The sequence below is a fragment of the Mizuhopecten yessoensis genome, unplaced genomic scaffold (genome assembly GCF_002113885.1).
Source record: "Mizuhopecten yessoensis strain PY_sf001 unplaced genomic scaffold, ASM211388v2 scaffold716135, whole genome shotgun sequence".
NCBI lineage: Eukaryota > Metazoa > Mollusca > Bivalvia > Pectinida > Pectinidae > Mizuhopecten > Mizuhopecten yessoensis.
The window spans coordinates 134,045-149,737 of NW_018479965.1; the positions used below are offsets into that span (position 1 = coordinate 134,045).

At 34.2% G+C, this 15,693-nt stretch overlaps 1 protein-coding gene across 1 annotated transcript; it reads left to right on the top strand.

Annotated features, from left to right (window-relative positions):
- The first annotated feature begins 150 nt into the window (after window positions 1-150).
- Window positions 151-9,379, top strand: LOC110441806 (lysosomal thioesterase PPT2-A-like). Its single transcript, XM_021485063.1, has 9 exons — window positions 151-321; window positions 2,271-2,424; window positions 2,813-2,905; window positions 3,090-3,144; window positions 3,397-3,449; window positions 3,689-3,772; window positions 4,686-4,770; window positions 5,508-5,562; window positions 8,926-9,379. The coding sequence occupies exons 1-9, from the start codon at window positions 169-171 to the stop codon at window positions 9,070-9,072; spliced, it is 879 nt and encodes a 292-aa protein (XP_021340738.1). The 5' UTR covers window positions 151-168; the 3' UTR covers window positions 9,073-9,379.
- Window positions 9,380-15,693: the final 6,314 nt, after the last annotated feature.

Sequence of the window (15,693 nt, forward strand, 5' to 3'; positions counted from 1 at the left end):
ACGCTCAGGTTATTGTTGAATTTGTTCAATACATGTCTTTCGTCCTAAATTTTAAAAGCTATATTCAGAAGTGGGAAAACATCGTCTGTTCTTACTGTTATCTGTTCTTAGTAATCAGGCCAATTTCAAAGTATGATAAGGAGACCATTGTACACTCCAGCTTTCAATATGGCGACACAGTACATGTACAAGCTACTAGTATATGTATCAATGTATTGTACGCTAGTTGATCAAGCTGAAAGTATCAAACCTATCATTTTCATGCATGGAATCATAGCTGCACCTGATGAAGCTGACCCGCTGAGGGGGTTTGTCGAGGAGGTTTGTGACGCATATATGTATACATTTGTTGTTCAGTGCAATGCTTACGTCAATCCCGTCTGGTAAAGATCTTAGAGACACAAAACTCCGATATCTTAATCAATGCTGAGGGCGTTTTGTGAATATAGGCGAGCCATAATATAACGAAGTGATTCTAAAAACGTATTCATCTTCCTGGTTGTTTGAAGGTCAGGAACCGATCTAATTTCCGTTTCTCAAAATTACTCTCACATTATCATGTATTTGATGTAGTCAGCCTCTGTGTGAATGAACATTTAATTAGGATATGAAATTATAAATGAACCAATAAAAATCGTTCTCCCCGTGACACATTCATTCATGCATGAAGCAGGCAGCAATACCAAAATTGATTCATTGTTAAGCATGAATGTTGTTGCGTTTGCTTTTGGGCGAAAACCAGATGTTGAATCACTCAAATATGCATAAATTCCAAAGGGCGCATTTTGATTATCATCAAATAATCAATTAGCGTTGCTATATTGCATTGACTCTGCTGCAATCGACGGAGTGGGTTTAAACGTTTATGAGAGTACAGAACACCGTTGTTTTGAACAACAGCTATAACGTTAATGACTGACAGATACTTCAGCTGACACCGGTTCAAACCTTACTTTATCACATCGGTATGTCTCCAGTATAAACTAACTACGTCACATCCTTATGTCCAGTATTAACCTAACTATGTCATATCCGTTCATCTCCAGTATAAACCTAACTACGTCACACCAGTATTTCGCCAGTATACACCGTCATACGTCACATCCGTATGTTTCCATTATACACCACACTACGTCATATTCGTGTATCTATTGGTGCATCTCCAGTTTACACCGACCTACGTTATATTCGTATGTCTCCAGTGAATACTGATCTACCTCATATCAATTTGTCACCACAGTTCGTTATATGGCGTCCATGTTAAGTGATTAACGTCCATAATGATCACAAAATAACTATCATGTCTATCAATGAATTGTCTTTGATTTTAACAACATGTATTGACCACCTAGGATTAGGCACCAGGTTTAAGCCTGTATAAGTCCTCTCTGTTGGTTGCAAATGGACGTACATGTACCTGTCTAAGTAAATACAGCATGTAAGTAATTAAGACATGTCATACCGACTTATTGTTGTATTACTTATGGACATTGGCTATAGTTCCATCGCTGGTCAAGAATTCAAATGAAATATTATCTTTTAACTAGATGATTGTAGGGAGGAAGGGACATAACTCCCACCATGTGCAAGTATAAACATGTTAGTTGTAATAAACAATGCAAATAATGATTATACACATATCAGATCGAAGACTGCATGGTTCATGTGTTACGTTTAGGTCTTCAACTGAATTGATTCCTCATTGTGGTGAAATTTCATTCCAATAATCAAAATCACGTACGATTGCATCTCTTCGAACATATTTACCTGACATCTATATAAATATGAACATTATTTTAGGACATTCTAAAGTGATCTTGGTACATCTTTTTCCAATAATCTGTTAATTGGACAGTAAAGAGTTTTTCCTCTGAAACCGTGTATTCATCAGTATAAATCAACCACAAGAATTATATCTAAAAATGTATGCATAACTATAGTGTTGAAAGATGGCAAATGGACGTATTACTACTTGAACATTGTCTTCATGCCACCAGTCAAAACTACTTGCGGGAAATATGCGGCATTATTATAAATGATCAGTTTGGTTATTTCCCCTTTGTCTTGGAACGCGGATTAGATATATATACATGTGCTAAGTTACAAATATATGGGGCATAGACTACCCTGTACTAAACTGAATAGTACGGTAGTTGTCCATCTCGTTAACTGTGTGGGAGTGTATTGAATATGTTTATTGCAATGCGAAAGCAACGCCACAGTTTTTCATGTAAAACAATCCCTGCATAACGGACCTGTTTTAATGACAGGCATTCCCCGGAACCAATGTAACTGCGATAGATGCCTTCAACCATTTACAAAGCGTGGTGCCAATGTGGACACAGATCAACACCATTAAGGAAATGGTCAGGGAAAGCTTGGTAAATAGCCCAGAGGGGGTCAACCTCATCTGTTTCTCGCAAGGTATTGTTATGTTTTTGTCTGATGCATATTAAACTATATGCCCTGATAACAATTTTACCGAATTTTGTTTTAAATGTCCGAATATTTAATTATAAAATGTAGTCGATAATAAAAACACAGTATTGAGAAAGTAGAAAAGGAGAATGTCAGTATTTACTTACACACTATAGCACATGTTAACTTCTGTACATCAAGTGATTAGTGTTGCAAGCGTTTTAATATAGTGATACTAACATAGCTATTTTAACATCTCTAAGCATCCGAAAACCAACATAGCAACACGACGAATTAATCAAGTCAGTTGTGTGTTTGTTCCAATCAATATCAGGTATATTAAAACATGCACATTGTACATAGCACGCTTACCCTATGTGACTTATTGTTTAAGGCGGATTGATATGCAGGGGACTGCTTTCTGTACTGCCTCACAACGTAAACAACTTCATCTCCGTCAGCTCACCACAGGCAGGGCAGTTTGGAGGTACATTTCAAAAGAGATATTTTAATAAAAATGATAATAACTATTTGCAGTTAAATATTGTTATAATTGTCTGTTTTGTTACCTGAACTACTACCCAAACAGGACAGTTCAATATAAGTAAGACAATTTGTAATGCCGTCCTTAAAGTCACCGTAAATTCTAAAATGTATAGTTTTTGTTTCAGACTCGATGTATTTGAAGTACTTTTTTCCGAACTACCTCAAAGAAAACGTGTATAGGTGGGTTGACATACACGTAAAATGACTGACTCAAATACTGATTGTTTCTAAAAATTGAATTTTAGAATTTTGAATAAACTTCTAGTTAGTTTTGCTTTGGTATCAGCAAGAAATCATATTTTGCAACAAGGGGAAAGTATAAATGACATTGTTTGTATTCTTATTCTGCCAAAATCAAGAGGTAAAAAATCACATTTGCATAATATTTGATGTGTTTTTTTCTCTTATTTATAAATCATACCTTTCAAACAGGTTTTTCTACACGGAAGGGGGACAGCAGTGGTCGATAGCCAACTACTGGCACGGTAATATATGAGTTGTTTTTAGACAAGTCTGATTTCATTATGATTGTTTATATATGTCTTTAAAAAATGATAACTTTACCGACTAGATCATGTTTTCGTTATAATTGTATCTAATGCAATGGCCTTTCTAATCTGATAGTAGTAATATATCATTAACAGCATGATAGTTTCCCATTTCCAAGCATTTTGTAGCTATATTTGTGTTAATGTCAAAACTAACGATAAATATTTTATTGAAGATCCCCACCAGGAGGCGCTTTACACGCAGTATAACAAGTTTTTAGCAGCCTTAGACAACGACACTGCCACGCCTAATGCAACCCGTACGTATGACTATTGATTCAAGGGAGCTAACCCCTATATATATATGCATTTGTTTTCTGAAATTGGTGTTCATTTGACACACAACACTAATGACATGTGTCGGACATACTTTCCTATGATATGTCTAGTTACTGGTTTTATCTGATGTCATTTATAATGTAACTTTACGATCTAGCAATATTCATTTTTCAATGCTACTAGTACAATAACCAAGTTTATTTACAAACAATAATTACGCTCCAATAACTTACAGATTGCATGGTATATCTTTTGGCCATTTGTTGAGCGTTCGCCCCTGTGAGGAAGGCTTTGGGTTCTGTCCCCTGGCCGAGACATACCAAAGTCTTTAACAATGGTAGTTTCTACTCCTGCTTAACGCTCAGCAAATTAGGAGTGGGACGACTGGTTCGCCCGTTGTCAGTATAATGTGACCGGGTGAGGCGTCCTGCTGGGTGTCTTCGGCAGTATGTTTCAGTGAGGTAGCACTATAAAGTCGGCATCAGTTCCGCGCTATCACAAGGAGATAAACACGAACATATCGCAGCCTCCCAAAATACACACACATACACTACACGCATGCATCTTGCACACAGGGGAGGCCGTCCTTAAATGACCTTAGCTGTTAATAGGACGTTAAACAAAATCAAACAAACAAACAAACAAACAAAGCATGGTATATCAATTATATCGTTAACAACTACATATATATCAAACTATTTATCTGAGATAAAGCGTTTTAAAGTGTTGCTATCGCGTAAGGATTTGTCCAGTTTCCAGTTGAATCCGAAACGGAAACCTATCCATGTGAACCCGTCACCTTACAAATATGGATGTAAACAAGTGAAGGCTGTTACTATAATAATATAACGTCAAGTTGTGTGATTAAGTTTATTTAATGCTTTCTGTTTACAGTTTATAAAAACAATTTTCTGCGATTGAAGAAACTGATAATGATAGGCGGGCCTGACGACGGTGTGATCACTCCCTGGCAGTCAAGGTATTGTGTACTGATATAGTGTCGCCGTAATAGAACAAGTCATGTAGTTAGGGAAATCACCTGAATCAACACACCTATTCATAAAGAAACATACTAATACTATTTAAAACTGCATGATTTGAGCACTCGCGTCTTTATATGAATATTGCGTAGACTTCAGTTATTTGTAAAGCATTTAGCAGGGGTTTTATATCCGTGCAATTCCGCATTATTTGATAAAATATATATTGTTCATCACCACAGAAAGGTTTTACAGGACCACAGCATAGCTAAACAATAGGTGTAATAGGAGAGACAAGGCAGAACAAAAACAAAATGTGGAAAAGTGTGTAATATAAAAAGATAAATATCCTAATGAATTATAATGAGTTGAGCCAATCAGTTGTGTTCTCTACTGTGTTCCGTAACATTGGTCACAGAAGTGATCCTGACGGGGACACCTAGGAGGTGACACAACATACCATTTTCTTACAATGCTAATCGCATGTAGGCCTATATGATGTTCAAAAATTGTACATGTTAAACATATCTTACAAAATATAATGGAAATAAATGTAATAATGTTATTTTATCTAATTTTAAATCTTACCAAAATGAAACGATATCATAACAAGATTCGTGTATTTTATTCTTATTACGCAATAAAAAGCTTAATGTGGTTGGACTTAAATATGTTTTCTGTTATGCTTATCGATTTTATTAGACAAGACTGGTGATTCTTCTTCCATCCTTTTCAGCCAATTTGGATTTTATGATGCCAATGACACAGTGGTACCAATGAAAGGACAGAAGGTATGTAATTTAGATAGTGAAATATAGAGAGATTGAATTGTCGATAATAAAATGTAGATATATATGAATTTTGGATTATTAAATATAGAACAGAAGATTTATGGAAAGTAAAATATAGAAAGTATGATTATTCGTGAATATCGAAAATGTGTAAAGTGAAAAATGAAAAATAGAAAGTATTATGTGGATAATGAAATATCGAAAATGTATAATGTGGATAATAAAATTTGAAAAATTGGTAATGTGGATAATAGAGAAACACCAGAAAATGTCTAATATTGATGATTAAATAAGGAAAGTGTGTAATGTGGATAATAGAGAAACACCAGAAAATGTCTAATATTGATGATTAAATAAGGAAAGTGTGCAATGTGGATAATAGAGAATAACCAGAAAATGTCTAATATTGATGATTAAATAAGGAAAGTGTGCAATGTGGATAATAGAGAATAACCAGAAAATGTCTAATATTGATGATTAAATAAGGAAAGTGTGCAATGTGGATAATAGAGAATAACCAGAAAATGTCTAATATTGATGATTAAATAAGGAAAGTGTGCAATGTGGATAATGAAATATGGAAAGTGTGTAATGTGGATAATGAAATATGGAAAGTGTGCAATGTGGATAATGAAATATGGAAAGTGTGTAATGTGGATAATGAATATATAAAGTGTGTAATGTGGATAATGAAATATGGAAAGTGTGTAATGTGGATAATGAATATATAAAGTGTGTAATGTGGATAATGAAATATAGAAAGTGTGTAATGTGGATAATGAAATATAGGTGAAATATAGAAATTATATAATGTGGATAATAAAAATATTAAAGAAATCTTTGATATTACGTATTTAATGTGGATAATTAGCAAAAGAGTATTGCATGTGGATGAACCAAAGAATGTATGTATTTTTGATAATTAAATACATGAAGAATATAATGGTATAAACTGGGTAATAAAACATAAAGTGTGTTGTGTTGACAAGAAAACATGTAATTCATACAGTTTTAAGAAGGTATATACACGTACATATAATTTGTAGTAATAAATGAGTGTATTGTAGATATTAACCTAACTGGTTGTCAAGAGACGGGTTAATGTGACGTGGGTTTAATGTTGTATAACGAATATGATTTTGGTTAAAAACATAATTTAGTAAATGCTATCATTAAAGGGACATCACGTGAAAAGGCGTTTTTTTTTAATGAATGTATGTATTGTTTGCACTTCCACTTATGTTTCCTCGCTATCCCCATATTCATAGTCCGTTCCAAATGTCCAGTTTGACCACTTGAATTGTTCGGGAAAGCCCTACTAAAAATAGCGCCGATAACGTCACCTGACTAGGCAGTAAACACAAGTGGTGCAACGGTTTTCAAAGGGCCCCCCAGAGAGGGGCCGTTAGGCAACAGCAACTTCTGATTTCTAAGTCCGTATTCAAACTTATTGAACAGTAATTATTCNAGAAAGCGTTCTAGTGTCATACACTGACAATGTTCTAGTGTCATACACTGACAATGTTCTAGTCTCATACACTTATAATGTTCTAGTGTCATACACTGACAATGTTCGAGTGTCATACACTTACAATGTTCTAGTGTCATACACAGAAAGCGTTCTAGTGTCATACACTGACAATGCTCTAGTGTCATACTGATAGTGTTCTAATGTCAAACACTGAAAATGTTTTTGTGTCATATACTGACAGTGTTCTCGTGTCAAACACCGAAAGTGTTCTGGTATCATATACTGAAAGTGTTCTGGTATCATACACTAAAAGTGTTCTTGTGCCATACACTGGACAGTGTTTTAGTGTCATATATTGATAGTGCTATTGTGCCATACACTGATAGTGCTCTTGTTCTAGTGTATCCTATGACAGTATGTTTGTGTCATACACTGACAGTATTTTAATATCATACGCTGTGTGTGTTCTAGTATCATACACTGACAGTATATTAATGTTACACACTGACTGTGTTCTAGTGTCATACACTGATAGTGTTCTAGTTTCGTACACTGATAGTGTTCTAGTGTCATACACTTACAATGTATATTAATTAACGTACAGTGTTTTGGTGTCATACACGAACAGTGTTCTGGTGTCATACACGTACAGTGTTCTGGTGTCATACACGTACATTGTTCTAGTGTCATACACGTACAGTGTTCTGGTATCACACACGTACAGTGTTCTAGTGTCATAAACGTACAGTGTTCTGGTGTCATACGCGTACAGTGTTCTAGTGTCATACACGTACAGTGTTCTAGTGTCATACACGTATAGTGTTCTAGTGTCATACACGTTCATTGTTCTAGTGTCATACACGTACAGTGTTCTAGTGTCATACACGTACTGTGTTCTGGTGTCATACACGTACAGTGTTCTGGTGTCATACACGTATAGTGTTCTAGTGTCATACACGTTCATTGTTCTAGTGTCATGCACGTACAGTGTTCTAGTGTCATACACGTACAGTGTTCTAGTGTCATACACGTACAGTGTTCTAGTATCATACACGTACAGTGTTCAAGTGTCATACACATACACGTACAGTGTTCTAGTGTCATACACGTACAGTGTTCTAGTGTCATACACGTACAATGTTTTAGTGTCATACACGTACAGTGTTCTGGTATCATACAGGTACAGTGTTTTAGTGTCATACACGTACAGTGTTCTTGTATCATACACGTACAGTGTTCTGATATCATACACGTGCAGTGTTCTGGTGTCATACACGTACAGTGTTCTAGTGTCAGACACGTACATTGTTCTAGTGTCATACACGTACATTGTTCTAGTGTCATACACGTACAGTGTTCTAGTGTCATACACGTACAGTGTTCTGGTATCATACACGTACAGTGTTCCTGTGTCATACACGTACAGTGTTCTGGTGTCATACACGTACATTGTTCTAGTGTCATAGACGTACAGTGTTCTGGTGTCATACACGTACAGTGTTATGGTGTCATACACGTACATTGTTCTAGTGTCATACACGTACAGTGTTCTGGTGTCATACACGTATAGTGTTCTGGTGTTTTTTGTTCACGATGTACTGGTGTTATTCCTTTACAATAGTCGTGTGTCATAGACGAATATACTCGGTTTATATAACGGACAATGATCGGATGTCATGAATGTACGCTGATAATGATTTGGTGACATACATTGGTAATGTTCAAGTTTCATATTGTTGTCGTGTCATTGACAATTTCATGTGCAGTACATAGACATGATTTTTTAATAAATCACATTTTATTGTTGTGTTGATTAATCAAATAATTTACATACCTAAATCACATTTTAATGTTTTGTTGATTAATCAAATAATTTACATACCCTTTTCCAGTTCTATGAGCGGGACTCGTTTGGACTGAAGACGCTTGATACCCGAGGTGACATTGTCCTCCACACCGTACCCGGTGTTCAGCACACTCACTGGATGAAGAACAGAACGGTGTTTGAAAAGTACATCAAACCGTGGCTGACAGGGTAGCCGAGAACGCGTTCAACCTGGATATACCGTTGGAATACCTACTAGCAAATAAGCTAATTATACAAATTAATATTTAGGTGATATCGTAATTTATAAAAATAGGAATTTGTCGGTATTTCCTTTTTCGACACAGAAGGTAAAATATGGTTATCGTGATATGTATATATGTGTTTCGAAAACAAAATGAAATATTTTGGTTTTAATTTGCGTTCGAGTGATATTTACAATTACAGAAACAGAAACGTTTTGTAGAGTTAATCTTATGAATGACAAATATGAACGTTAATTTACTCTGGTGTTGCTTTCACACGGGCTAATGNAAGTGTCATACACAGAAAGCGTTCTAGTGTCATACACGTACATTGTTCTAGTGTCATACACGTCCAGTGTTCTAGTGTCATACAAGTACAGTCTTCTCGTGTCATACACTTGCAGTGTTCTAGTGTCATATACGTATAGTGTTCTAGTGTCATACACGTACAGTGTTCTGGTATTATACACATACAGTGTTCTAGTGTCATACACGTACAGTGTTCTGGTATCATACACGTACAGTGTTCTGGTGTCATACACGTACAGTGTTCTAGTGTCATACACGTACAGTGTTCTGGTATTATACACATACAGTGTTCTAGTGTCATACACGTACGTTGTTCTGGTATCATACACGTACAGTGTTTTAGTGTCATACACGTACAGTGTTCTAGTGTCATACACGTACAATGTTCTAGTGTCATACACAGAAAGCGTTCTAGTGTCATACACGTACATTGTTCTAGTGTCATACACGTCCAGTGTTCTAGTGTCATACAAGTAAGTCTTCTCGTGTCATACACTTGCAGTGTTCTAGTGTCATATACGTATAGTGTTCTAGTGTCATACACGTACAGTGTTCTGGTATTATACACATACAGTGTTCTAGTGTCATACACGTACANTCATTGATCTAAAAATCGTGGGGATATTCACACTTCTTAAAATAATACCCTGAGTTAAACGGAATGATCTTCCTATCATGTGGATATTCACACTATATTAGTGGATATGATGCGGACAAATGGATAACTTCTTCCACAGTTGGAGGCATTTACAATGTAAATGTATGAGTACTCTGGCGAAATCCGGTACAAATTCAGTACACAGTAGTACCTCTATGTCTTATTGTACTTTGAAACGGAGTGGGAATACCGTACAAAGATTTAATGGGTGCAGATAGAACTTACTATAAATTCCCTATAGACGTTCGTGTCTTCGTTCGGCCGTCGAGATTACCAGCCATACATACGTGTTAAATTACGAAAATTCCAGTCACTTAATTTCAACTTTGAACGCTAATGAACATATATGAGGTCGAAAATTGATGGTAATGTGTTGTCATAATACTATTTGGGTCTTAAAGTTGAAATTGTTGAAAATATTTTAAACTTAATGACCGAAGAGTTGACAGTTGAAATTAAACCATATGGTTTCGGAATTAGAACTTCTACATCTTCTCATGTAGAAAACTTAAAAAGTCGTTAGAACGAGAATTCACTTCTTCGAAAAGCAATTGTTTCTGCTAAAGGCAAAAGACATTACATTACAGATTGGTAGGGATCTAGTAATTTCATTTTGTGTTTAAAATACACTTAAGTGAGGTTATAGAGTTAGAATGTGCAAATCCCCCCATCAGCTCCGACTGGCATTAGGTCATTACAACATTTAATCAAAGATGATGTTCCTTCCCAAGTTATGACACTAACTTTGTGGCAGATTAGAAACTGATCTTGGAGCCAATATGATTACGGTTATACTGGAGCGGAATAGTACCATCCAGTACTTTAAGATTACACCCGAGTGATGCGATTAGGTGTTCAACTGGAAATGGGGGGAACCTGTCATAACATTTGGCATCATATGATATTACAGGAAATTAATCTTTAAATGTATAATTAAATATAGTAATTGCTTTGTTTGAGTAGGCATACGTGACCATTTGCAGTTAATAGTGATTAACGTCCTTAAACCTTTACTTGGAAATATTGGAGGACAAAATAATAGTGTCATGAAAGAGCTTGGTATTATCATTGTATTGCCCATAGGGTAGGGCATATTTTGGGAATGACTGTCCTAAGGTTTAAGTATTTACCAAAATTGATACTTAATATTGATTGTAGTTTGATCACAAGAGAAACCATCCAAAGCAATCCTTTCACCTTAAAGCAATAATTGTTGAATTTCATTATCTTATAGCTCATTGTACTCTCTTTGTCCTGTATTGCTGGCTAGCTTGCTGGAGGTCATATTGTACTGTGTTGAACAGGAAAGAGGTGATTGTTTTTTTATTTTTTATTTTAAGACAATATCTTCCTCGGAGACAACATTTTCTTGTAGAGTTCACCGGGTGTTTCATTTTGATTTATAAATAATATTTTTTGAAAATGCCATTCACAAATATTATTGTGTAATTATATGATATATCAATGTTTCGTTAACACATGTGGTTATAAAATTTTATAGTGAAGTTGATGTTTTCTATATAAAATCGTTAAAAATGTTGACCACACGAAAATCTGAATGTTAATTTCTCTGAGAAAATGAGACGCATTTAATACCTAATTATCTTATTTAGATAATATACTTATCAGAAGCAAGTTTAAAAAAACAAGCCAGCATAATTTTATCAAGATTGATCAAATACTAGAAATGAAAATACTTTTAGTTTGAAATGGTTAATACAAAATGTATGTGTATAACTTAAAAAAAGTTCTTCATAACTTAATGAAGTATCGTTAGGGTTTGAATTCATTAGTTAACCAATCAAATATAAACAGCGAGGAAACCCTTTAGATAAAGTATCTAAACAGGAATATTCTGTGTGTATTGATTAAATAAATCAAATTCGAACAATTACAAAAACGCTTTCACACTTTCATCTCTTTATTCGTAATGCATCGTTTTAATTTGTTCACCGAGAACGAACGTCAAGCAACTGGCAGATAAATCTACAAGGAATCAACAAAAATATCTTATTTTTAATTCAAAAGGTACAAATGCAACAAATATTATGTCAGGAAGACATTATGCTTCGGCTACCAAATAGGGGTTACTTCTATACTGTTACATTGTACATTCACGTAAAATTACGTAAAAATAACATTAATTTAGTTATTGAACAGTTGTTTTTTGCTTTCATGTTGGTTTGAACGCAAATCAAAACAAATACAATGAAGGCCAATTCATGTTGAATATAGGTTTTTACCGGTTTGCGTAGACCGGCACGATTGTGAAAAAACTTCGGACAATACACGTGTGCGTATGTTTTCATTCTAAATAAATAGTTATTAGTAATCCAAATATAAACATTTTGAAATGTGTTTTTGGTATGGAAGTTACTGTAAATGTAAACGCTTTTTTCGAACGTCGTCTATCTCTTTGTTTCTCTATTTGGTCTCCATCATAAAAGTGGGAGGAGAGGTTTTAATGTGACACTGATTATTTTTCGTTCATATTTTTATGAATGCATTTTCTTCTGGGAGTGTTAATAAAGGTACTTGTAGCAAAAAATAAATATATTTAGATGCACTTTATTCTTCTTTGAAACAATTACTAGAAGTAAGAAGGAAGGATTCTTCATACGTCATGCTAGTATATCAACTAGAGCTGTGTGATAGAAATGTATTTCTAGTCGTTTCCATCTCATGGTTTTGATCCTTTTACGATTCCAGTGATATGGTTTGTAATTCTGGTAGTCAAAAAAAGTTTCCACAAGGGATAAGAGTCAAGACAGTTAGTGTGAAGAAATACCAAATGGGTAGACATTGTATAAAGATATCCAATTCACCGAAGTGTTTTTCATTCAGGGGGTATCAGAAGCTATGTTTCATATGTGGTTAGCATTTTATCTAAACAATTCCTAATCAAGTCAGAATGAAAGTATAATGATAAATATGAGAGGTTAAAAACAATAAAGTCACTGAAAGTAAAGGTTTTAACAGATGGAGGAACTCGTAAAGTGGAAACAGACTATAATATGATAGGTTAAGAGTTGATGTCTTTGATAATGAAAAAATGTAAAAAGAATCAAGTTCCATTTCAAATATCACAGAGCTAAGAGTAGTTGTCATTAATACGGTATCTGAGGACACATCCATGGATGCTGAACAAATATCTAGGGTTAAAGAAAGATATTACTTCAACCGAGGTGATAATGCTGAACTAATATTTAGGTTTAAAGAAAAATAGTACTTCAACCGAGGTGATAATGTACAGGAACATATAACAATTATTACACTGAGTTATTTTTATGTTGAAAAGTTTACACATTAATAAGATCAAATTTGTTTTTAAAATAAAAAAACATCAATCTCATTAAATGAATATCGACGTACACGTCTTTGGAGCATTGATAACTGAGTGTATCCGTGGTGTTACATCGAGAAACGCCATTTTTGTTATTATTGATATTTTTCTCTACCAATACGTCTGTAAGAAGAGATTCTCGCTTAAAGAACATACCCGGGTTGTTTTCAAATAATATGGTGTAATTAAATTGGTTGATGCAAATTATTACATAATTATAAAAATAACTTTGCTGTTGTTTAAAAATCTAATCTGCAAAGATATCGCAGTCTCCACTTTACGTTTGTTCTGTGTGATTTGTTATTTATTTTTCTATTAAAAGAAATCTGAAAGGTTATTAATTTTCTTAATTACAACAAATTTAATTTTAATAAAGTGCATTTTTTCTAATAACATCGCTAATAATATCAGAAAAAGTAAACATGTCAAACAGCGTCAATACATAGGAAAACTTTGATTCAGGATTCAGAGAGGAAAACAGACTTTTAAGACACCAGACGTAAAAAATCAAGAACAATATCCATGTAAATTTCAGGATAGTACATGTATAAATCTCATTGACGATCTCAGATACAGTGTGCAAGTCTTAAACCTCACTCGATATTGATGTTTTGTGGTAAATCATGTCATGATAATAGCCTTAAAAAATTCAACGTATGTTTAAGCACTGTATATTGGATCTTTCGTTGTCCAGTTGGCATTCATATTGCCTATGGATGCCAACTAAAAGTAGTTCAATACTTATACTAATATGTTTGGGAATCTGTTTATCTCATAGAAAATAAAATTCTTATTGTCATTCAGCAGTTAGTTCAAAAAAAGTATGAATCGTATAATTATGTTTGTTCAATGAATAGAACAGTCATCTGTCAAGAGAAGGTTTCTAACGTTACAATTATGACATCATAGTAATGATGACGTCAGCAATCAGTTAATGCCATTAATAGCCAATATGAATGACATCTGACTGTGGTATGTTTAGATAGTGCCAAAACCAAATGACGGTAATTATTGAAGTTGACATTGGTTTAAATTAGTTAACGGGGCGCGTATACCGACACAATCGTGATCCTTAGAACAAGCTATGAAGTAATATATATAAGTAAGTAAGGCTAATATTTAAATATGCTGCTATAGAATAATAACTCTGTTATAGAAAGTTAGCAAAAAACGTGAAGTTGAAGTCTTCAACTTTGTCATAAAGTTTGCTTGTTACAATATCAGCGAACGTTATGAATTACTAATATAAGCTGAAGAGGAACGATATGTAATTTCAATCTCTATTAATAGGATGCAAATTGTACCCGAATTGTTTTTCAATGACAAAATATAATCAATATAACTGATTGTGATATGATGGACAAAGGAAGTGCTGGAATCGTGGATCCTATAAAAAAACTAATTATAATAATTATAATGTACATGTATAATTGAACGAATACTTCTCAAACACAGAATATCGCACATTACTGTGGAAGGAGTATTGGTCTATGTATCAGAATACAGGCGATAACTCAATAATAATAGAAAATCAGTAATGATCAATGATACAATCGACTACTACACTAGCATTAATAGAGGATATTTCATGGTTTCCGATTAAATATAATATATTTTCCATAACTATGCCAGGATACCGATATTTTTCAGCACGAGTGAAGGATGTCGGTACATTGTACATGTATGTCTGCCATACGAATAAAACAAATATGCTATTTAACAGGAAAATATGTTTGATGTGCTTTCTGCTATTATCTAATCAGATTTATAAAAAATGTAGTTACAATTGTAAGCAAAATAATTATGTAGGTAGCAGAGATGTACTAAAACAAATACTTATGTTACTGCTACTTCTGAACAGCAGCGTTGGCTGCGGTACTCTTTGGTCAATACCGTAACTTTTGATATCTGTCACAGTATGAAAGATAACAGCTTTATCGTGTTGATAAATCCAGTTTTCCAAAGGCAAAGTATAATAAAAGATGATGTTATCATATTAATATGTCAATGACGTCATTATTACGGCACACAATAACCGATGCTAGCATACGTTCGAAAGCAGAATGTCCCGTTGGAGTTAAAGATAATAGATACAAACAGTAGAAAGGTCCCATCAGAGAGAACGACTGCAGTAGCTTCGAACCAACATCAACAATATCATTAAATCATAAATTATACCAAAGCAACACCGAATGCCACATAACCCTATAGTTAAAAACTGAAAGAGAAAATGCAATTTGGTTTCATTACTAACGAAACTCTCCCCATTTAGCTCCATCA